The sequence below is a fragment of the Equus asinus genome, chromosome X, assembly GCF_041296235.1.
Source record: "Equus asinus isolate D_3611 breed Donkey chromosome X, EquAss-T2T_v2, whole genome shotgun sequence".
NCBI lineage: Eukaryota > Metazoa > Chordata > Mammalia > Perissodactyla > Equidae > Equus > Equus asinus.
In genome coordinates, this window is record NC_091820.1 from 121,207,941 (window position 1) to 121,233,501 (window position 25,561).

The 25,561-nt window shown below is 40.2% G+C and overlaps 1 protein-coding gene and 1 pseudogene across 33 annotated transcripts in view; both read right to left on the reverse strand.

Moving 5' to 3' along the window:
• Positions 1-12,278, reverse strand: part of MBNL3 (muscleblind like splicing regulator 3) — a 152,168-nt gene extending 139,890 nt beyond the window's left edge. For 14 of the 33 annotated variants that reach the window (XM_070503066.1, XM_070503073.1, XM_070503084.1 and 11 more), the window contains exon 1: positions 11,634-11,876. In XM_070503066.1, the coding sequence (XP_070359167.1) occupies positions 11,634-11,873 (240 nt within the window). In that variant the 5' untranslated portion in view covers positions 11,874-11,876. Of the gene's footprint in view, positions 1-6,731; positions 7,994-10,674; positions 10,942-11,633; positions 11,877-12,256 lie in introns of those variants that run through there. The other 19 variants (XM_070503100.1, XM_014858460.3, XM_014858456.3 and 16 more) reach the window with 14 other exon arrangements.
• A 10,534-nt stretch (positions 12,279-22,812) lies between these two features.
• On the reverse strand, positions 22,813-24,565 carry LOC139042629 (tigger transposable element-derived protein 1-like; annotated as a pseudogene).
• Positions 24,566-25,561: the final 996 nt, after the last annotated feature.

Genomic DNA, 25,561 nt, shown 5'->3' on the forward strand with positions numbered 1-25,561 from the left:
GTATGTCTTTTTTTGTTCTTAAGTTTTAAATATGGACTATCTGAAGCGGGAGATAGAAGTCTTTTACAACGACAGAGTTTAGTTACCAACTCAGAGCTGAGATAACATTTTATTTTCAGAGCAGTAACTTAAGTTTAACATTTAAATGTCTATGATGAAAAGCCTAATTGCATTTCAAATCCTCAGAGCTGAAAAGGCGGCAGTGCTTTAAAGCTCTGAGAGACGTCCACAGGAAGAGACCTCTGGGAATGAAGTCAACATGTCCAGCGCCAAAAGACATTTAACGGCACTGAGAGGGAACTGGGGGTGGGGGGTGAGGACAAGATCCTTATGATCCTACTGGAGATGTAACAGTACCCCAGAAGGCAGTATTTTCCTACCCTCTAACAATTATTTAATTCAAAGGAATATGCACAAATTGTCCAGACTTCTAAGGATGTTCCCAATCTCCTAATGGATTATACTCAGTACTTCATATGAGTAAATCTTTTTTTCCTACTACTGGGCTTAAGTCTCATCAGTACAAAAAAGTAATTAAAAAGGTTATGTGGCCATTGTCTTCTTTATCTGTATAATCATTCCCATCAATATCCTAGGTATATTTAACAGACTCTTGGCTTATGCCTCCAATCCCCAATTTTTAAATTCATTTTAATGTGTGCCTTTGTTCACTGAAGAGGAAAAATAGCCACCCACAGGTTTTTTTCTAATGTACGGTAAACGTGTACATTTATATTTATTTAAAAGTCCACTTTCTTCTCGAAAATGCATTCTCTCTTGATATGACCATTTTTGATTTGTAAAAAACAAAACAAATTTTTGAACTCTTTTAACTTACATTTAACTCAACCTAAAATAAGGTGGACTTTTTTCTATATTTACATTTTTTGACAATTCTTTTGCAGTTAGAAGCACCTCATACCCAGCCATCTCAAGATGTTCAGTTGTTTTTATTCTAAGACATCCTTTTTTGGCTTCTGTTCCTAGCTAGCATTATTTTCTGTGTCTCATATTCTAGTAATACCACTTGGTAAATACATAATACTTACATAAAGCGTATCCCCTCGAGACTACAAAATACCCTAGACTTTAAATCTTATAGCATTCCTTTAACAATATGTCCCACTTCTCAGTTTGAAAAACAGACACCTAACTGTCAAAGTACTTAACATCACTCAGTATGTCAGCACCCAAGCCCCAGCAGCCCATGACCACCTTCCCCTCAAAAACAGAGGAAAAAAGTTTCTGACACAGTTTGAGATAACATCCAGTAAAACATTGACTTTTAAACCTTTTTGACAGCAACAAATAGTAAGAAACATATTTACATCCTAAGTATATATGTGCGTGGATCTGAAATAACAGTCTCATCAAAAATACCTAAACTTACTACATGATATCTCCTGACATTTTCTTCAATTTTGTATAAAGGAAATGCTAGTCACAACCTACTAAATGGATTTTTTTATGCACTAATGAGTTGTTGTCCACTACTTGAAAACTACAACAATAGAACAAATAGACTTTTCTCACACCACAAGGTAATGTTGTTGGCTCCACATATGGTAGGGTAAACCTTCATTAATTCTGATGCCACTAATACATACTCCACTAATACATACTGGGGTAACTAACCCTGAACCAGCTTGAAATATATTTTTGGATAACCTATAAAGAAAGGGTTTGCTAAACAAAATAATAATGTCAAGAAGACAGAAGGGGTACCGAACCTTTTAAAACAAGATACTTTTAAGGTTTTGAATCGTTAATTAAATGCAGCTGTGTTGCTAATTATAAATGAGTGTTAATATTCAGGCCAATAGAACATCTGCTTACAAAAACCTTGTTTGTTTTTAGTCCAAAACATTTTGTAAATCAGAACACTGTCTTTAAGCTACCCAAATTTTACTATATCTTAACATTCAAATTCAAAGATGTTCAAAAAATCTAATCATGTTTATATATTTAGTTCATCCAGTCACTTTTTTGTTTGTAAATCTGCTTGAGGCATCATCTAATAATGACAACAGTAATGGGTATACAGTTTATTTGTAGAGTGTTTTAAACTTCAGAAAACTCTGATTTTGTGAACCGGTAATGACCAGCAATCCTTGGATTACTGAATATTTAAAAAGCATATAATGACGTTTTCCAGACACAAAAATGAAACTTAATATTTGGCTTGTTCTGCATGTGACAGATTACTCAATCCCATGAAGAAATCCAGGTGTCTGGCCTATAAAGATTGTCTGTATTTTAGAGGTCCAGCCCAACCCTGCCATCCCCCACCAAATTTGGAAGATATGAAAGCAATGAACATTTCAAGGTAAGAGACCAAGCCAACTTCTGGAGCAGGGGTGTCACACAACCTCCCTTATGTGAAGGTATTTACTAAAGGACTTGGAACAGATGTTTATCTTTTATAAACACTTAAGGTTTTGTCTAATTGAAGGCTTGGGAATCTAAGGGAGTGAAGGACAGGCCAGGAAGTCGGGAATTCCTGGATGTGAACCTAATCTCCGTTTTATTCTGTTTTTGCTCTAAATCAATGCCAAACTCTTCACACCTCAGCGGCTTTATAGCAGGCAAGAATTACATTGGGGGCGAAACGGTTTCCTGGGAATGTCTTAGGTTAAATGGTAACTATTACATCCCTCAAAGGTACTTTCATAAGAGGCAAAGCGCTCTTCTTGTATATTATTTACCTTCATGACATTAGGCAATTAAAATGGAATATGTGTGTCCTCCCAAACCGACCTTGAAAAGAGAGAATTCTTTCCATTCCTAAGTTTTTGTCCACTTTAGCAAATAATCAGCTATTCAACTAATTAGGAAATTCAATCATGTGAACTTAAAGGTTTTTAAGGTGGCTGTAACACCTGTAAATTGAGCATTTTCAGGCAGTTAATACTTAGCTAGTTCGGGGCTCTCATCTTTATTTGTCCTCTCTCAACCGGGTCATTAACCTAAAGGAAATGCCCTTCCAACTCAAGTTCTCCTCTGGCAATCTATGGGAAAGTTAGTTGGGCCCGTCACGAAAAGAAGCTCCATTTTCCATACCACTAGGCGCCACATCCCTATCTAGCTCTGCCCATCTCTTCAAAAGGCAGAACGTGGTTTCACTTTCTCCTCACCATTTCATGATAAAAGCACCCTGGTCCTTCATGGCATTTAATGAATGGTCCTCTCTCCCTGGATTCGGACTGTTGGCCTTTCCAACCAGTCATTAACTGGCAGGAAATACCCTCCTCCAGCAATCACTATTGTGTAAATAGAGCTATAAACTTTCGAAGGCCCCGTGCAATCCCAGACCCTAAAGCTGCACGTGGCGGGGGGGGGGGGGGGGGGGGGGGGGGGGAATCTTGATTGTAAAAGCACTGCCTTCTAAATTAAACTCAAACCACATGATACAGTCCATAAAATATACAAAACATGCAGTCCAGTGACAGATTTATTGTGGTCTTACAGAATAAAGCAAAAAAAAAAAAAAACACTCTATATGGAAAACACTGCTACTTTTGACCCAAATAGCCCCCAAACAGGAAGTTAAAAGCAAATCAGCCAGCTGTGGCCTCACTAAGTTATGAAGGAGACCAGTGCAACCAGCATTTCCTGTCATTGCTTGTCACCTTTTCTGCGTGCCTCTGTTTGAACTGTGTTCTTAGATGGCTAAAAATATTACAGAAATTTCTTTAGGGAAACACGGAAGGCAATAAGGAGGGTTCTTATATAATCCAGGCTTGAAAGAGGAAAATGTAACATTTACCAAAAAAAATGACTTAGCAGAGGTCACACAACCAGTTACTTGAACTTCTGCATTTTAATGAATACAGGAAGAATAGACCACGTTAGTAAAAGTGTTTAGAATCAGGCATTAGACAGCCTAGCTGCTTCCTGATAATTCAGAATCACTTTTCAGAACCACAGTTTCCATGCACCTGAGGAGTAAGAGAGAGAAGAGCAGACTACAATATCGCAGAGAAAAGGAACTAGCTTCTTAGAGCTGATTTCTCTCTCTTTCTCCCTCTCCCTTCCGTTCTCTCTCTCACCACCCCACAACATGACTCGTGCAACTTCAAAGTACGTGCATGTATGAGAGCTCTCTAAGGGAATCACATTTGAGATCCTTTTATTATTATCACACTCTCCACAGCACATGGAGGTATTCTCATCGTTTTCCTGCACTGCAAAATGCCAAGCCCTATGCCACATTTGTCCAACCTGTCAACTTTACAATCACAAAAGAGCTTTGGAGGAGGAGTTTCAGTCAGAAAGTAAAAGCATTGTGCCCTCATGTTATTGCTACATTGAAGTTCTCAGTATGTCCAAACGAGTGCCCCCGTAAAACCAGGTTTATCTCTCTGAGAAAGAGGATTAATAAACAGTAGGAGGGCGGCTAGTTGGCCAGTCGAAAGTTCCGCCAAAGCCCAAGGTCTTTCTCAAAAAAGGGGCTCCCCTGGGGAGGCTGTCCGTCCAGCCTGGACCCTGGCTTCAGAAAGCCAGCACAGCACTTATTGACACAACCTTGGTCTGCAGCTGAGGCCACTGTTACAGGCGTTCATGAAACAGATCAGATTACGAGGCACCCCTGTGCCCTCCCCCCACAAAGTTTTTCTGTATTTTGAAGCCCTTAGACATAAAATGTGACCCTATAATATGTACTATTTTTCACTTCATACTTCAGGGTGAGCTAATAAGGTTTTTCTTCATGCTATCCAATTACTTAGGAAAAATGCTGACATAAACGACTTTAAATTTTTCTCAAAATCACTTCTGAAAAGAAGTACACTCCCCTTCTTTTGGATCCTCATCGATCACAGACAGCAAGAATTTGAGAAACACCAATGCGTCCTTTAACAAAATAGCACTGACAATTGGACCATTTATTGAACGCCTACTTTTCACTCGATAAATGCAAACTCCGCTTGGGCACTGAGGTGAAATGCGATCTCCACCACTGCTCCATGAGTCTTGTTGAATGTGTCTCTATAAATTTTAAATAGAACTCAGAAAAACCACTATATACCACATGAATCCAATCATAATAAAGCTGCCACCTTAATATTATGTGACAATCTCATTTTCCCAGTTTGCAAAGCAAAAAACTGAAGAATTATACTATGGGATATGTGCCCAAGCTAATATGCATGGTACTTTTGTTTTGCTTTGTTTTGTTTTCCCGCGTAAAGGTCGAAGACTACCAAACAAAAGGTGAAATGCAAGCTCTCTGGTTCTTTCACTCTCTTGTTTTGCTAACAGGCCATCCCCCCAGAAAACACCCCCTTGTTTGGTTTCTTCATACTGCCACATAAGGGGAGACTGCAAGTTGTACCTAAAGACTGATGGTCCTCTGGACACAAAAGATGATTGTGGAGGACCTGAAATGGCAGCTCTTGTCTCTTCTACCTTGTGGACTTTGCTTTCTGGATACAGGAAAAAGAGGCACTATTCATACCTGTATCTTGGTAAATGAAAACCTATGCAAATTCAACCTCTAAATGGGCAATCAGTGTTTGACTGAAAATGAGACAGCTCCCAATGTCCCTTTTGGTTTTTGTCTGTGACTTCATCACTTTCTAAACTATAGATGACACAAGGCATCTGAGTCACAGTATTTCTTATTTTGTTCCTTTTTTATCTGGTACAATGTTTTGAAGAACTGTTCCTACATGACTTCATGTTGAAGACTGATTTCCCTGGATGTGTGAGAGATATACGAAATGCGACCACAGGTGACAGGAAAATAGCAGATGGCTTTCAGGCCACTCTTCCAGGTCTCAGCCCTAAGGTTGCCATTGCTTGTTTGTCCTTGAACTTGTTAGAGAGTTGCTACTGTGACCTCTCATTTAACATAAAATGTGACATTTTAACCTAGGGTTCAGTCTGTTTGTTGTTGTTGATTTTTTGGTCAATAAAAATAGAGATAATGCTACCTGAAATCACAGGAAGGATGCTCATAAAATACAAGAATAAGTCAGAAAGACTAATCTAGTCTTCCATTTATTTAACAAACTTTTACTGAGAGAGTACTATGTGCCAGGCACTAGGGATGTGAGGTTAGGAGACCCAGTGACCTGCCCAATAAGGAGTTACTCATACATTCAGGGAAACTTGAATAAGCCTGAAGAAACCTTTCTGGAATTTCCACACCACTTGCAGGCAATGCCAAAGAGCTCAGGATTCAAAGTATCTGATGAGGACAATTTTAAGCAAATTTGAGTGATCCAAAGTGGAACACAAGATCCAGCAAACTGCCGGTCTCTAGGATGCTCCCATGGCCTAAGGAGATCAAACAGTCTGCTGGAAGTTTCTAGTGCCAACCACTGCGTTTCTGTCCAGACTGCCTTTCTCAATTGGAGGCCCTTTCTTTCTGGGCCCTTTGGGTTCACCCACTGTGCCGGCATAAAACAACCTCCTGCCTAAAGTCGGAAACAAATCACTCCTTCTACTCGTGAGCCAGCTTAACGCTGATGGAAGAAGGACTTGAGAGTGAACATAATATTTTAACAAGTGTGCCTAATTGATTCCTAAATCTCTGATCAGATTCCCTTTTTTTTCCTTAACACTTTGTTCTCAAGGCTGTTATAAAGACTTCTGGGATTACTGTGCTTGTTTCTTGAAAAGCATCATATACATACAGAGGGAGAATATGTGTGGGTGTGGCTGTCTGAGATCTATCTATGTGAACATATATATGTGTATATAGATGTATATCGTGCGCACACACTCACCTATTTAAATCAAGGTCCTTTCACTCCTGCTTCTCTTGAGGTCTGAGCAATGTATCCTTTTTCTAAAAGTTAACTGCCTGGAGCTGAACATTCAGAGCCCCAGCTCTTTTACTGAGCCTGAGAGAGACATCACTTAACACAGACATTTATTACAGTTTATTGTGAGCCTTTTTTTCTTTCATTCTTAGAATTTGAGGATTGCTGTAAAAAATAGGTATTTTCCTATAATCTTCCAGGAAGAAGTCAATGCATAGCTGTATAAAATGTTCTAAAATGACGAGTAATTTGCACACTCATGCACATACATGTGCTTGTGTGTATGTGCCCAGACAACTTGGGAGTACTTTTATTTTTCAAATAAAAATAAGGTCCCTCTTCCCAGACTGTATTATTTTCCCCATCAATCTTTTAATAACAGTTACTCAATTTAACATGAACTTGAACTAAATGATGGATTTGTATTGTGTCTTTACTAGAACGATCTGGAAAAAAATCTTCTCTGATCCCTTTTGGGTCACATGGATGTCATTAACACCTGATAATGTAAATGATACCTTATGTATCCTAATTCTCAAAGTCGCCTTTTGGCTTCCTTGAGGCAATATACAACCATTCAGGAAGAGTAGGATGCCACGGAACCATCTGGTTCTCTTAAGATCTAAAAGTCCACACTAATACAGAGCTAATTGCTTTCTTTTGGGTCATAATTTGTGTTTGGTTGCCTTTGGGTTGGCAATTAAACTACTTGCTCCCAAACACAGTTTAGTTTCTTAGAGGAAAAATGCCCACCTCATTTTATCTGAGGCACAAATTTCTTTCTATTTTTGAAGTGAGAACCCTATCACACCTAGTAAGAGGCAGAAAAATCTCACAAAGGAAAAAACTTCTGATTTCTATTTTCTTGCTATCACATACATTTATAATGGGGCAAATCCATCTGCTCAACCTACTAGAATTGTCATAAGAAAACTCAACAGCATGGAAGAATCTTGAAGTAAAGGTGAGTGTACCTGTGTGCTGTTTCAGACATTTGATAGCTTTAACATGGCAGTGACCATTATCGAACTTTAATTACAGGATCAAATTACTTGTCAAACATGTACTGTAACTTATTCTTGTCTGCTATGCCCCAAGCCCTATTCATAATCCTATCAGATAACATTATTTATTTTAAGACAGAAAAATTTCTGCCACTTTCCTGAATTTATTGTGCTATAAGTAGGATAAGTGTGAAGTTTTAGGAATGAAAATCTTCATCACTTTAGGGCCTCTCACTCCCTTTCTTCCTTCCCCTCCCTCTCTTCCTTCCCCTCCCTCTCACATCTAAAGACAGCTGGATGGAGAGCAAAACTGTGCTTCAAACTATATTGTCAGCATCTGCACAGCAGCCGAGAGACTGTCGCTGTTCCCGCACGTGCAGTACTGTACCGCCTCAAAAGACAAAACCTGTTTTTCCCAAGCTGCTGTGATTACTTTTTCATATTGTAGAGCTGGGCAGATAATAATACTGCTACTGGTCAAAAGGATAAATTACGCAAGTGCCTGAAAGTACAATGGGAAGCAAGGAACCCCATTTGAGGCAAATAGAATACAGGCAGATAGGAGAACATTCTGATCTACGTTAAATTTTTAGGTTCTTGCAAGTGCACAAAAATGTCTTCTGTTTAAATTAAAAATTGTGCACAAAATCTGCTCCTCTGAGTTTACAAACTATTCATTTTTTCTTTTTAAGTTAACATTTTAAGAAACGAATTAAAAAGCACCTACTATGTGCAAAGCATTGCTCAGGCAAGCAGTGGGTGCAAGGGGATAACAAAGACGCTTTGGATATCAGCTTATACTCCTAGGTTTTACCCCCCTTAAAAAGCAACCCTTGAGAAAGATGGGCACAGATGTTAGCTCAGGGCTAATCTTCCTCAAAAAAGAAAAAAAAGCAGCCCTTGTGAAATGGCTGGAGTGGACAGTTGAGGGAAAAAAGGTACTTTATAATAGTCCTGGGAATCATTATGAGTGCTTAAAGCAGCAAAGGAAATTAGAGAAATGAAGTAGCTCTTAGAAGTAGAGCAAAACATGCAGTCACCACCTCTAGCCCAGCACTATATCAATTTTCTCTCAAAATATTTTTTTTTCTGACAAACTCCTTCACTCGTGTTTTCTTACAAGGTCTCCAATCTCATCACTATATGAAGCCGCAGAACGTTAACTGGCAAAACTTCCTCCTAATGTCTCTGACACTAGTTTGGCTTTTCTATTTTGGCCACAAGGTTTAATATTTTCACTGTTCTTTTAAAGGATGCATTTGGTCCGAAGTCATTCAGCATCAAGACGGTACATCAGGAAGCAAAGCTCACTGAACTGGGATCTAAGTATGTCATCACTAAAAAACGGGAGAAGTTGCTTCTGGTCCTCCCCCACACGCCTTGCAAAAATGCAAGCATCTATTGCTCTGCCTGCAGGAACTCTCCTTTCAAATGTGAAGCAATGAATTGCCCCACACGTGTCTCTCAACAATAATCTGAAAAATTGATGAAAAATTTGTTACACAGCAAATTCCATTGTAAACAGTTCAGTTCTTTCTTCCTAGGCATACTCCAGCACCTGGGCAGGAAAACTGCACCGTCCTTTAGTAGGTGCAAAGCAATATCTTTGCCCCCTTTCCAAAGCTCCCTAAATTTAACAGCAGGAGAGTCTGCCAGCCAAGGAGCTTCTATTGCTTTGGGAGAAGTAAAAAGTGGACAGAGGTAGAATAATATCAGCTGGGCTATGGGCAAAAGTCCTTTTAGGCAATGTTTAGAGAAGTTTCAATAAATATGAAAGCACCTCCCAAAAGTACTGCATATCGTGGAAATTTTCTAAAACAATTTTAAAGAGTATTTAAACATTAAGGACTAGATTTGCATAGGTAAAAGAGAAAATGTGAATATAATCAGAAAAATCCGAGGTCTCTGGTAAGCCTCATTGTCAATAAGCCTTTCATCAAAGGAAAAAAAACCTCGGATGAATTGTATTAAACATTCATGTCTAGCCATTTGTACAGCTATTTCAACAGTCCACTTTCCGACCATTGTATCAGTAATCACCCAAAGACATACTGATTAAACCAGGGAGTCAACATAGTAAAAAATTAGCAATCCTTTCAAAACTAGATCTTGCAATGGTTTTGTTTTAACTGATGCTTCCCTATGAACTTAACACATGTGTAGAGAGAGGCTGTGGGGATCCGTGCCCAGTTTACAAACACTAGCAATTTAGGGACATCTAAGAGAAAAAGAACTCCTCTAAAACACACTACCTTAATTATAGCAACACGATAAATTCACCCTTACTGTTGTATCTATCTATACCAGTCAATGGACACTAGTCAAAAAAACACACAGTAGGTCCACCACAGTAATGACAAAACTACACAAATGAATCACTAAATGTCAACTTTCACTACTCTTCTTGATTTAATTTCCTTTTCTTAGCATAAAAGCTTCTCGTGTGAATGCTAAAAACTAAAGTTACCTTTTGAATAGTCTCCTAAAACCTCCCCTCATGCCCTTCAGAGGCCGGCAGTAAAAGCAAGCTGCCCAAATGTGTTGCTCCAGAGCGGGAAGAGACAGGGCTCTGCGAGGAAGCTGCGGCGCTGCTCACAATATCGCATGACCATGGGGAAATTAGTTGGTAAAAGCATTTGCTGATGATATGCCATGCAAGAAGTTCCTTTAAATCACAAATGTATACGTATATAAAGGAAGAAGAAGTAGGAGAAGAAAAAGAAAGAAAAAGAGAAGGAAGGAAGAAAGAGAAAGCTCAAAGCCCTAAAATTGCAACAAAGTTGCAGGATTACTTTTTCCTTCTATTTGCCATTTTGAAAAAAAAAGTTTAAAAGGCATTTTATATCGTCGACGTCCTAGGAAGGCAGTCACTCTCACAAACCCCAACTCATCTCCAGCCTTACCTTATGCTGCTAGCGCAAACCCAGAGGCTAAGGGGTCCTGCTCTCAGGGGCAGCGGCAGGGGCAGCGGCACATGCCATCTGTTAGCGGCAGAAGCAAAAGCAGCGCTGCGCGAGGTGGCCCTGGTGCCGGGAGAGCCTTTAGCAGGGGTGTCTACTCAATGCCGCCATTTTAAAGTGAGGCTCCTGAAATCATTAGATATAAGCAAATTAAAGCCCGCCCCACCTACATAACTTCATGGCTGGGACGTGCAACCCGGCTCTAAGTCGGCCGCTGTGGGGTATAAAATGTCAAGGCGAGCAACACGCACACGAGGACTCCCGGACGGAGGCGACAATCCCTCAGCTCCCCTCTCCCTCCTAGCCCCCCCCGTGCTCTTGCAAGCCTCCTTTCAGGTCCAGAGGAAAGAATATTTTCTTGTTTTCCACTACACGGGGACCCTTTGCTGTGGCAGGCCGACGGGCTGGGGGGCGGGGGAGGGACCCGGGCCCGCCATCCCCCCCTGCTCCCAGCTCTTGGTTCAGTCCACTTGGAGCACACCTCGGAGCTCCCCAGCTCCCTCGCGGCGGGCGGGCGTGGGGCTCCAGCCCTGGCTAGAGGCTGCCATGGCAACCCCGGCCCAAACCCCGCCCGGCCCCAGCCAAAGGCGTGCCCGCCACCAGATGTCCCCTGGCAGAGCCCGCAGACCCCGGCAGCCTGGGCTCGGGCGCCGGGCCCGCCCTCGCGGTGCCCCGCGCCGGGCATCCGGGCAGCGCCGCGGAAACGGCGCTAGGGAGGGGGCTTTGGGCGCCAAAACGGCAACTCCCGCGAAACTCCGCCGGACCGTGGAGCCGCGCGCCGGCAGCCGGGAAGCCGGGCTTGGACCACTGCCGCCCGGCCCGGCGCGGCCTGGCCCCGCCCCGCCCCGCGCGGCCAGGTAGGGCGGCGCGCCCCGCACCGCCACGGCCGCCGCCGACCTCACCTGGCTCGGCGCGCGCCGCTCCCGCTCCCAGCCCGGCCGGCCGCTGCGGAACCGGCGGGAGTTCGCCGCGTGCTGCCCCTGCCCCCGCGCCCCCCTGTGACTCTCTGTCCTCTGCCTCCTTCTCGCTGCTCCCAAAGAGCGCCAAAAAGTCGCGCTCCTGATCACGCTCCGAGTGCGGGCACTTTCTTCCTGTAGGGCGCTGTTCCGTCGCCAAATAGATTCTTTGTGTGGTTCGTTCATTCGTGCACAGTTCTCAGAGAGCGTAGCGCGGGCTTTATTCTCCGGAGGTGGGGCGCCTCTCCCCCCAGAGCCGGCGGCCCAGCCCCCGCGCAAATGCTCTTTGTCATCTCATTATTAAGGGAAGGGGGGACAAATCATATCGCTCAGGTTTTACAAAAGCGAAAACAGAGCTTGCAGACCTCCTGGGGTGGGGGGGGGGGGGGTGGGCAAAAAAGTTTCTAGAGCTTTAGGAACTGAAGTGCCAACGAGAAATGCAATGTGGTTCAAAACTGTACCTTCATAGTCACTTCAGATACAGGTAAGGTGAAATGCGTTATTCCAAAAATGACCTTAGTCAATAAGTGTATCAGCTCACTAAGGCAAAAAGAAAAAAAAATACTTACCAGCTGCCTTCCTGAGTCCTCCCCCTTCCATAAATGCCCTAATCTTTTATTTCCCTTTAAGAACTTCAGAGAAGGAAATGTTGATTTGTGCGAATAGTTCCCCTTCTTCAACAGAGTTTGAAGGGTAGGAGGACTCCTAAGGTAGAGTTCCAGATACTCTGAATGAGAAATGGACAGAACAAATGCAATTTATATTTTGATTAAGAAAATGTGCATCTGGACAGCTAAATTACAAGTTTCGATTTAATGCAAGTGTAATAGGAACACCAGCTGTCCCTTAATTGGAGTGCCACAATAATAAACGCATGCTTTATTTAATTTTACCAGGACAATTGTAGTTGATAACATACACATATGCAGGATCGTCAGTGACAAGCTCATAGCAATTCATGGGCTGCTTTCCTGCAATGAACGACTGCACCCCAGCACAGAGTTCCACATGCTCTTCAGAAAGTGCGAAAACATCACAGGAGATATTTAAGCAGCAGTTGGTTGAGGAGTGGAGTGAATTCTCAGGTTAATTATATGTTTTAATTCTGCGAGACTGATCCAAATAGATTCTCCAGCTAATTTTAGGCAAGAAATCAATCGCTGTTTGTTAAATGTGAGATAATAGGAGCAGGATCATAATGGTTAGAAGGAGAACATTGGCACAAACTGCCCTTTAAATAATTGAGACTCCCCTCACCATGGCGTTTGGTAAGCATTGTGAAAATTATGAGGACAATGTGCAGGGATGGTGTCTGATACTTTTGTAATAATGGGTAGAGTCCTAGCATAAATCAAACAGAAGGCAGGGGTTTCTAGTTATTCAAAAAAAGGGAGAAAAGAAAGACTCTAATTCCTAACCACCTCTCCCCACCTCCCTTCAAACTTGCCAAATTACCTGCACTAATCTACAAGTCAAATTGGCTGACATGTAGGAAGTGGCTTTGGCAGTCCAGGAACAAACACAGCTAAAAGTAGGAGGTGTTGGCTACCACGGTAGGCTGGAGAGAAGGGCAAGGCTGAATTATATAACTTTATGCCCAATGATCTAACAAATGAGGAACTGTTATCACAGTGAGTCAACAAAGGAGTCTTTATACTAAACATAACTTCGGTCAACACCAATTCTCTTACCTCTGTCCACCATTGTAAACCACATCTCCTGTGGGACACGCTGGGTTTCCTTAATCCCGCACGACCTGGCTCAATTTTATTATTATTACATTGCTGAAATAATTGTTTTATCATAAATATAAGGTCATAAATAGGTCAATTTGCTAGTTCTTGGGATAGCATAGCTCCAACATCGTCTCTTGTTTGATATTTCTGACCAGTGAAAGTTGCAAATGAGTCTTTATTATTCTTTTCTACACTGGAGGTTGAGAGCAACCTTATAAACAAATTTTTGCCTGGTAAACGGTCCTCCTTTTATCCAGGGTGACCTCCACAAATGAAGCCAGGCAAATTTCCATGCTACCAGGTCTCTAGGGAGTGTTTTCAAAGGCGGTAGGAAATTGCTGTCCCCTCCCCTCAGCACTTTTAAAGGGCCCATTTGCTCTCTGGGGTGGACTCACCTCGGAATTATTAGCAGAGTGGTTAGAACTAGCCAACATTTTCTTTTCTTTTCTTCTCCTTAGGCATGATTGGGGGCATGACCCAGGAAAAATTGAGTTGTGTACTGACTGATCCACTAGATGAGTTCTTAAAAATAATGTATGTACACTATAGTCTCTGAATACTGAAACTTGTTCTCCCATTGCCTTTCGGGCTAGTCTCAGAACCACTATTCCTGGTGGATCTTCAAAGGTCAGTGCCTCACAATGCTTGGATTTAGATTTTCCGTCCTGTTCCTCTCTCCCAGCCGGTCAAATAGAGGCGTGTAAGCAAACATTTAAACACACTCAGAGAACATGCTCTCCATGCTCTCACTCTGTCTTAATGCTTACAATGGAGACTTAAACACATAGAAATGTAAGGCTAAGATTACAGGTAAGGATATAGCAGCCTCTCAAGTGGCATGTTCTTCCAAAAAATATAATTAACTTTGACTGATGCAGGAAAGAATTCTAAAAGTTACGTAATGGTTTAGTAACAAAAGGATTATTGTAATCTACAACCTAACAAATGTTGCTGTGTTTTTAAAGATGCTGGATGGGTGAAAAGTTATACTCTTTCGTCCATCAGTGCACCACGGTTTTGAGGAGTTTTTGAGCTCTCAATATATTCTATCAGAATTATCCTTTTACTCCTCTGCTAAGGCACATAACTCATTTATTATTCTTTTTAAAAGATAGTCAACAGATACTATTGGACATACAGACAGGGTCGTGCTATGCACAAAAGGTAAAGGATCTCCCTTCTCTTTGAACCTGTGGACTTTCTTCCCACCAGCCTGGTACTCTTAGCAAATAGTACCATTTGCTGCTATTTTGTTCTAGCGATGGCTCCACAGGCTGCAGCCCCACAACATTTGTGATCATTTCATACAGAAGCCTCTGGCCATTAAGTGCGGTTGCAGAGGTGCAGACACTGATTATTCATCCATTTCTGAAAAGTCTTTTTCATTCAGAGTTGGGAATTGGGGGTTTGGGGTTCACACAAAGGTTCTGATAAAGAAACAGGAAAAAAAGGCAGAATCTGGTTGTTAAAAAGGTTTAGACAATCAAATAAATATTGGCTTCCAAGGTAACCCCTTCGGAAAATGATGTAGACTGTATTTCTTAACATACTTAGGCCTGATGGATTTATAAGGTGATTTTTTTTCCCTAAGTGTTTGAAGAATATATTATACAAATTATCCTTGAGTATTGAAAAGTATGGTATATTTCTTAAAATTATCCTCAGAGGGAAATGTGGTAAGAATGATACAGATAAAAATGATACAAAAATGTAAGAAGAATACAAGAGGTAAGAATGCTATAAAAAAGAAAAACATGGCCTATTATCACCTAGGAACATGATAATTATAATAGCAACTATTTAATGTGGAAATACTCCATGCCAGGCACTGTACTAAGAATTTTTCACAAGTTAGTCGTTTAATCCTCATAACAAGCTCTATACGGTAAATATTATGATGTCCCCATGTTAAGAATAGGAAAGCAAGGCTCATCCAAAGTAAAAAGCTAACAAACGGGGCTGGCCCAGTGGCGCAGCGGTTAAGTCCGCACGTTCTGCTTCTCAGCGGCCCGGGGTTCACCAGTTCAGATCCCAGGTGCGGACATGGCACTGCTCGGCACACCATACTGTGGTAGGCGTCCCACATATAAAAAAGTAGAGGAAGATGGGCAGGGATGTTAGCTCAGGGCCGGGCTTCGCTTCCTCAGCAAAAAGAGGAGGACTGGCAGTCGTTAGCTCAGGACTAATCTTCCAAAAAAAAAATAAAACCTAACAAAACTATGAAGTAACAGAACCAGGATTCAAAGTTGGTTGTCTCTGATGACGGGATTCATGCTTTTAACTCTACCCAGTACTGAATCAAGCTATTATGGAGTCCAGTTGGATTTGAACTCAGACATTGCTGCTTCTAGTATGCCATACTGCCTCTCATTGATGTGGGCATTTTAACCAAAATGCTATCAGTAAAATACAGAAGCTTATTAAAATGATTTTAAGCCTTGATCAAATATTGTTTATCCCAGAAATGTAAAGATGATTTCAGCCAAAAATATCAACATATGTCCAGCTCAGTAAATGCCAAAAAGGCATTAGATAAAATCCAACTCCATTTAATGATTAACGTCTTTTAAATATAGGAATAGTGAACTACCAGGGTTTTTTTCTAAGATTTCATTTTTCCCTCTTCTCCCCAAAACCCACTGGTACACAGTTGTGTATTTTTTTAGTTGTGGGTTCTTCTAGTTGAGGCATGTGGGACGCCGCCTCAGCATGGCCTGATGAGCGGTGCCAGGTCCATGCCCTGGATCTGAACCGGCGAAAACCCGGGCTGCAGAAGCACAGTGTGGGAACTTAAGCACTCGGCCATAGGGCCAGCCCCAGTGAACTACCTATTTAACATGATAAAGAATGTATATTCAAAAAAAAGGGAACAGATCTATTGGAAGAATAAAGTCATTTTCCATAAAAACTGGACCAAAACAAGGGAGATTTCACTCATTTATAACCGTAGTGTTTCTGAGAAGCTTTTGTTTTGGTAATAAGGTATGAAAATAAATTAGAAGTAAATATTGGAAAGGAAGAAATTAAAGACAAAGAATTTTTAGACCACATTAGTATATACCTAGAAAAGCCACTGAATTAACTTCAAGGGATTAGACAAAACTACAGAGTTCAGTGCAGTCACAAAATACCAGATAAGTAGTCTTTGAAAGCCAATAAAATATCTATCAGTAAGCCAACAAAAGGGAGAAAAAGTAACACGTTTATAATAAAGCAAAAATGTTAAAGTATTCGGAAATAAGTCAATATATACAAGAGTGTGAGAAAAAGAAATAATATAAAACCTTAATGGCAGAAATAAAGAAAAGTCTGAATAAGTGTAAAGTCATACTACATTTCTGAATAGGAAAACCAATAGTGTGAAGCTGGCGCTTCTTCACAGGTTGATTTATAGATGTAGACAATTCAAATGAAGATATCTCTCATTTCAAAAGTGATACCATATTAATTTGTAGCAACAATTGTATCTGACTATCCTAGGGAAACAAAGTCTAAAAGAATTATCAAAAATTAGAATGTAATTATAAATTAACATTAGTTGAAATGGCAGAATTCAGATGCAAATCAGAAATATCAATCAGTAAATGGGATAGTGAGACCAAGAAAAGGCTCTAATAAATCTAAGAATTGAATGTTTGATGAACAAAGCATGACAAAACAATGGGGCAAGTACTCATTGTTTAGAAAACTCACCTGGGGTAACTGATCATGAATTTGGAGAGTAATTAACGTAAACCTTTATCACTTACCATATATAACTTCTTTCTACGTGAACTAAAAGCATAAGTTTTTAGAAAAAATTTTTTAAATATATTAGAAATAGACTAGAATATTTAACTCAACTATAGGCATTTTTTAAGATTTGAAGTAATAAAAAACATTGCAAAGGAAAGACTGGTTAGAGCACAACATAATACAAAAATGTAAAACCGTTATCAAAACTAAGATTGAATGGTGGAAATCATGGAAGATCATAGATAAATGAACAGTATCGAAACTGTATACAGAAGTGTTACAGATTTATAAGACCATCACCAGATCCCCAAGGGACAAATGATCAAAGAGTATCATCATGCTAGAAGAAATATATGTAGCTTCAACTGGAAGGCACTATTTGATACTTAATTTAATTGCCCCAAATAGCAATTTACAAAACCCAGTACTATACAGGCTCTGGAAGAATGGGCTCATTCAACTTGCTGATGGCGTTGCAAACTGGGTCAAGAATCATAAAAGTGTTTATAGCCCACGAACCAGGGATCCCAAACCTGGGAAATTATCCTGAGATAATAATGCAAAAGAATAAAAAGAGCAGCCTTAGTTTGAATGTCAAAAGCCTTAAAACAACCTAACTATTCAACAATAGGGGAACGATTGAGCTGTTTATTATATATTAATGCAATGAGATGATTTGAACACTGTAGAAAAGCAGAAAATTGTACAGGAAATACCATTAATAAAAGGTTACGATGCAAAATTATATTTTCACTTTGATTGCATCTGTGAGTAGTCGTAAGGATAATGGTCAAAAAGGGTCCAAAGATTTATATCTAGGTTTTTCAGAAAGCTAATACTGGGGGAATTTTTTAAAATTTTATTATTTTGGCAATCTATTAAATTTGAGAAATAAATATTTCAATGTGAGAATTAGACCTCTATTTCTAATAAACTACTTCTATTTCTCTCACTTTCTGCCATTTCTTGCTACCTTCCCTTGTATTTCTCAACATCTATTATTTTATCTTCTACAAATATTTCTCTGGCCCTTTGTCTCTTTCTTCATTTCTCTCTATTCCAGTTATCTCCCTTTTTCCCTTTTATAATACTCCTTACCCCACCTTTTTAAATGCTTCTTAGCTCCTTTTGTGCTTCTGTTTTTGAAATGGTTAAAATATGGGACAGAAATGTGCTTTATTTTTTTCATCTGAAGAAGAAAACACTGCTTTTGTCTGTTTTAAAAGCAAATGAGCTGAATTCATTATTTCTGAATTCTTTCTAAAACAGCACCTGAATTGAATTGTCTTTTAATTGTTTATGCGTGGCCAAGGCCAAATCAAAGGTTTCTGCAAGACCCCACACTATATCAAGTAGAAAACACTCTATCATAATTCTATTAGATTTATCATCACAGAAAGAACAATGAACATTAATATGAAAGATTTACATTGGCATGTATAGGATACCCTTGCTATTCCAATTTTCGAGCTTTCAAATATCTGACTTTTGGTCATGCTAAAACATGTTCTAACCTCCATGCAACATGTTGATACAATAATTACAATCTCATTGTATTTTGCATTCATGATACTGTGAATGTAATATCTGTATGAACCGGTACTCTTAATCATGGAACCTGATATGATACTGAATGGTAATGAACAAATGCAGAGAATGGGCAAGAAGCTGATAAATATCTATTGGTAATATGGTGACCTTGGGTAAGTTATTTAATCTCTCTCATTTCTTCACTAATAAAATGCAGATAATTCTAGAATCTTCCTTGTAGCACATATTGCAAGACTAAATAGGACACGGTTTTGAAAGCACTTATTGTGCTTGACACACAGTAAGTGCTCCATCGGTGAGAGAAGGCAGAGAGCATTGCAAATTTGGAGGCACAGTGTGCACATTGCCTTAGAGGCAGGAATTCGGAGGGCATGTAGGGGACAGAGAAGAGACTAGCTTGGCTATAGTCGTACTGGAGGGTTAATTTGGCAAATCTCTCTTTTACTTTTAAAAAATAGGATTAGTCACAGTTCAACTGCTCCTTATCAGACCTTCAGAGCAGCCACCAGGTTTAAGCATTCCTTCCTTTTGGGGGTTGGAGTGGAGAAGGGAGGGCTTAAGAGGCAGTTCTTTGTCACTCTTGTGCGGCATGGAAAGGAAGAAAGTGATATCAGCCCCAGAGTAACTTAGGCTCCTGTTAGCAGTGTCAGAGTGCCAGATCAGTGGGGGCATGGCTACACTATCCTGGATATGGGATGAGAATGTGTGCCTCCATGGTGGGTCTCTATGAGCCGATGGCTGTATCTGGTCTATCTGCTGATGCTGTGCAGGAAAGGGGGAATTGAACCTGAGATGCCAATTGGTATAATATAGTGATTAAGGGCACAGATCCTACAGCCACACTGCCTGCGTTCACTTACTAGGGGTGTGACTTTGAGCAAGTTACTTATCCTTCCCTGTGCCTCAATTCTTTTTTGAAAGCAGAGACAATGATAGTACCTACTTATTGGGGCTTGTGGTGAGAATTAAATAAGATTACATATGTAAAGCACTTAGAACGCTGCCTACAAGATCATGAGTGCTGGCTATTTTTATCTATGTACAAATAGCCCATTTCTCAGCTTCTCTTGTGATCAGGAGAATTTTCTTCCTGGATCTAGGGAGGAGGCATCCCAAATACAAAAGAGGAGGGTCATTGATTTTCTCTTTGATCCAAACTTGGGTGGGGCATAATAAAAGCCATAAGACAGTGGCTTTGGCACCAGGGAGACTTTGAAAACGACCATAGAAACCAGACTGAGGCTAATCCTGAAAGCCTGGGTCATGTGGGGGCACTTTCTTCCTCTCCAGGCTGCAATGAGACCTGAAATTTTCTGCCATCATGCCTTAATGTCTTCAAAAAACCCCTCTCGAAATGAACAAATTACCCACGAAGAATAACACATTAACCTGTTAGCTGGATGAACACTTTAGCACAGGTAACTTTTATCAGATTACTTAGCTCCTGGAAGCTGGACCCTGAAGACAGCAGATGAAGAATAGTTAAATGGTGCTGGGAGGGAAGGAAGAGGGAAAGGGCATCTGGAGGCAGCCTGAAGGCTACTGAAGACTAAAGCCTGACAAAGCCGGGGTATGCATGCGCCCCGAGATGGAGCATAGAACTCCCTTACCCCTACTGTCTTCCCTACTCCCTTTACCTCATTTTATTTTCTTTTTCTCTATTTATTTGTCTACCATACATCACATAGTCCAGGGTCAGGCACACAATCAACAGATAATTATGAAGTACTTGTTGAGTAAATGAGTGCCTATGGTAGACAGAAGTCTTCAATTGCTTCAAGGTTGTCCTATCTTGAACACAGCTAGGGTGGCTCAATAACTACTGACTAATAGGAGTTATACTCTGGAGGGTGACCTGCTCCACAGGGTGAGGCAGGCACGTGAGGCTTGGAACGTAGCATATACTAAGAAAGTACTCTAAAAAAGTGGAGTATATTGATGGGCACATGAGAATCAAGCAGGGGTAGAAGATCCGAGCAGAGAGGCAGTACACCTTCTAGAAAATACCAAGGCAGGATTCATTCTAAGAATCAGGAGAAAGCTGAGTTTCCATGAGAGAGGAAATTAAGAAAAGAAGCAAGTTTTTATTGAGTGCCTTCTTTGTGCCAGGCACTTTCACTGATCTTATCTAATTCATTCCTCACAATAGGACCAAAGGAATCATTGTCTCTTATTTTTTATAAATGGGAAAACTGATCATCAGAAAAGCTAAGCAAATTATAGCATACTGTAGCGGCTAAGGGCATAGACTTGGATCTAAACCTGGGTTCAAATCCTGGCTCTACCACTTTTTAACTGAGTGGTCTTGGGCAAGTTAATTAACTTCTCTGTTCCTGTTTCCTCTTCCGTAAAAAGGAGGATAATAATAGTGCCTACTTCATAGAATTATTCTAAGGCTTAAATGAGTTAATATTTACAAAGCACTTAGAACAGTGCCTGCCACACATGGAATGGTTTATGAGCGTTTGTGAAATAAATAAAGTAAAATTGCCCAAGGTTATATGGCTAATATAAGAAAGAAGCAGGACGTGAGCCCTTCAGTCCTAGCACAATTCCTAACTGCTCCATGGAGCCCAAATCTTCCTTCTCTTCAAGGACTCCTTGAAGTCCTCCATCCCCCAGGAAGCTTTCCCTGACCACTCCCTACTTTGATTCACAGCTTAATACTCAGTCACAGACTGCTTGCCTAATGATGTGAATGTTTTTCCCTGCACATGATCTCGTTTCCTAAAGTAGCTATACATCTCTTCTTAAGGACTTCACTTACTTCTTTTCATCCTCCAAAGTGCTCAGCATTTCTCTGTGTTTTGAATTGAAATGCTGCCTCCAGTTCTTAAATGGTCTTACAAGATTTTGGGTGGGACAAGCATATCGCAGGTCATAATGGTTCAGAATCCCTTGGTCTATGTAGCCCACATTTTCCACATGTGCCCATTCATTTTCACAGTTTTGGTTTCATGCTAACCAATGGCTGAAGGAAATGATATTACGGTTTTTAACTCATTCTGTACAAAGTGTTAGCATGCCTTTTCTCTAGATTTTTTAAAAAAAGATCCTCTCAGAAGTTATCATTTTAAAGCATTTGCTAAAAGTATGGTCAATAAGAGAGAGAGACAGAGAAGCAATATGGTACTACCAAAGTTCCCGTAAAAACATAATTTTCTATGTTGTCCCTTTCCAGGCATGTGGCACTGAGTCATATGAAATAATAGCAATGGAAAATGGCCAAATGCACACTGGTGTACTTGAGCTAAGTACAAAAGGAGATATAGTTATTTTTAAGATACAATCTATTTCTAAAATCCTTTCTCAGCCTTAAATATACCGTACAGTCATATCTCTGAAGGGAAAGAGAAATGTACCTAAGTTCTAAAAACACTTGCTGAGACAGTAAATGAACGTGCTTCATTTCCCTGATCAGAGACCTTCATTCCAATTTGATGCAAGCCATAAATGAAATGACTTGGCTGATTACAAGTCAGTCCCCCATGAACATTTGTTTACATCTGAAAACCACTACACATAATTGCTGTCTCTGCTCAGGGGAGACCCAGCTGGGATTACAAGAAATGTTGCAAGGTTCTACTGAGGTGTGATCACCAGTTACGGCATGAACTTGGGACTGCATGTCCACACTCTGTCTGCATTAGCAATTGGATCCATCAGTCTTCCTCTTTCACAAAACTCAAATTAGCCAAAAGACAACTTGTGAAGCCAAAAGACAGAAGTCTTGGGAAAGAGAACATAGAGTTGTAAATACCATTCAGATCTGATTGTCATGATACAGAGACTCCCAAGTCCACTTTGCCCCTGAGACATAGTCTGTAATTACACAGTAGTTACCATGTTCTTTCAAAAAGCCAATAATAGTATAGGCATATTGTGGGTTTGGTTCCAGACCACCACAATAAAGCGAATATCGCAATAAAGTGAGTCACACGAATATTTTGGTTTCCCAGTGCATACAAAATTTATGTTTACACTATACTGTGGTCTTTTAAGTGCACAATAGCATTATGTCTAAAAATCGATGTACATAACAATTTAAAAAATACCTTTTTTTCCATTTACATCACTAAAAATGCTAACCATCATCTGAGCTTTCAGTGATTCATAACTTTTGCTGGTGGAGGGTCTTGCCTCAATGTTGATGGCTGCTGACTGATCAGGGTGGTGGTTGCTGAAGGTTTGGGTGGTTGTTGCAGTTTCTTAAAATAAGACAACAATGAAATTTGTTGCATTGATTGACTCTTCCTATCCCAAACAATTTCTCTGTAGTATGTGATGCTATTTGATAGCATTTTACCCACAGCAGAACTTATTTCAAAATTGGAGTTAATCTTTTCAAACTCTGCCACTGTTTTATCAACTAAGTTTATGTAATATTCTAAATCCTGTGTTGTCATTTCAACAATCTTCACAGTATCATCACCAGGAGTAGATTCCATCTCAAGAAACCACTTTCTTAGCTCATCCATAAGAAGCAACTCCCCATCCATTAAAGTTTTATGATGAGCTTGCAGCAATTCAGTCCCATCTTCAGGCTCCACTTCTAATTCTAGTTCTCTTGCTATTTCCACCACACCTGCAGTTACTTCCTCCACTGAAGTCTTGAACTCCTCAGAGTCATCCATGAGGGCTGGAATCAACTTGTTCTAAACTCCTGTTAATGTTGATATTTTGACCTCATGCCACGAATCATGAATAGTCTTCATGGCATCTAGAATGGTAAACCCTTTCCAGAAAGTTTTCAATTTACTTTGCCCAGATCCATCAGCAGAACCATGATCTATGGCAGCTATAGCCTTATAAAATGTATTTGTTAAATAATAAGACTTGAAAGCCAAAATTACTCCTTGATCCATAGGCTGCAGAATGGATGTTGCATTAGCAGGCATGAAAACAACATTCATCTCATTGTACGTCTCCATCAGAGCTCCTGATTGACCAGGTGTGTTGTCATTGAGCAGTAATATTATGAAGGGAATCTTCTTTTCTGAGCAATAGGTCTCAACAGTGGGCTTAAAATATTCAGTAAAGCATGTTGTAAACAGATGTGCTGTCATCCAGGCTTTGTTGTTCCATTTATAGAGCACAGGCAGAGTAGATTTAACATGAGTAAGGGTCCTTGGATTTTTGGAACGGTAAATGAGCGTTGGCTTCAACTTAAAGTCCCCAGCTGCATTAGCCCCTAATAGGAGAGTCAGCCTGTCCTTTGAAGCTTTGAAGCCAGGCATTGACTTCTCCTCTCTAGCTATGAAAGTCATAGATGGCATCTTTCTCCAGTATAAGGCTGTTTTGTCTACATTGAAAATCTGTTGTTTAGCGAAGCCACCTTCATTAATGATCTTAGCTAGATCTTCTGGATAACTCGCTGCAGCTTCTATGTCAGTACTTGCTGCTTCCCCTTGCACATTTATGTTGTGGAGACGGCTTCTTTCCTTAAACCTCATGAACCAACCTCTGCTAGCTTCAAACTTTTCTTCTGCAGCTTCCTCACCTCTCTCAGCCTTCACAGAACTGAACAGAGTTAGGGCCTTGCTCTCGATTAGGCTTTGGCTTAAGAGAATGTCATGGCTGTTTGATCTTCTATCCAGACCACTAAAACTCTCTCGATATCAACAGTAAGACTGTTTCTCTTTCTTATCACTCGTGTGTTCACTGGAGTAGCACTTTTAATTTCCTTCAAGAACTTTTCCCTTGCATTCACAACTTGGCTAACTGGGGCAAGAGGCCTAGCTTTCAGCCTATCTTGGCTTTCCACATACCTCCCTCACTTAGCTTAATCATTTCTAGCTTTTGATTTAAAGTGAGAACTGTGTAACTCTTTCTTTCACTTGAACACTTCGAGGCCATTATAGTGTTATTAACTGGCCTAATTTCAATTTTCTTGTGTCTCAGGGAATAAGGGGGGTCAAGGAGAGAGAGAGAAACGGGGGAACAGCGATGGGTGGAGCAGTCAGAACACACAACATTTATTGATTAAGTTTGCTGTCTTATATGGGCATGATTTGTGGTGCCCCAAAATAATGACAGTAGTAATATCAAAGATCACTGACCACAGACCACCATAACAAATACAATAATAATGAAAAAGTTTGAAATATTGCAAGAATTATCAAAATGTGGCACAGAGACACGAAGTGAGCAAATGCTGTGGAAAAATGGTGCCGATACACTTACTTGACACAGGATTGTCACAAACCTTCAATTTGTAAAAAACACAATTTGTGTGAAGTGCAATAAAGTGACGCACAATAGACTGAGGTATAACTGTACATTTTCACTGTCAGAGAGAAGGGCAGGGTGGAGACAAGTCAGGATCAAGGACATACCATAAATACTGATTTCTCAGAAAAATGGAAATTGGCAATTTGCCTTAATCAGGTTTTTTTTGCCTTTTATTATTGCGAAAGCAATATAGGTTTGTTTTTTTAAAAAATAATTTGTTGAGTTATGATTGGCTTAAAAAGCTGTACATATTTAATGTGTACAACTTGATGATTTTGGGGATAAGTGTATACCCATGAAACCATCACTACCATCAAGGCCATAAACATATATATCACTTCCCAAAGTTTCCTCTGTATTATTATTATTGTTGTTGCTTGGTGGTAAGAACACTTAATATAAAATCTACCCTCTTTGCAAATTTTAAGTATAAAGTATTGTTAGCTATAGGCACTATGCTGTACATAGATCTCCAGAACTTATTTATCTTGCAAAACTGAAACAAACCTCACCTCCCCATTTCCCTCTCCCCCCAGCCCTTGGAAACCACCATTCTACTCTCTGCTTCAATGAATTTGACTACTTTACATTCCTCATATAAGTGGTATCACATGATATTTG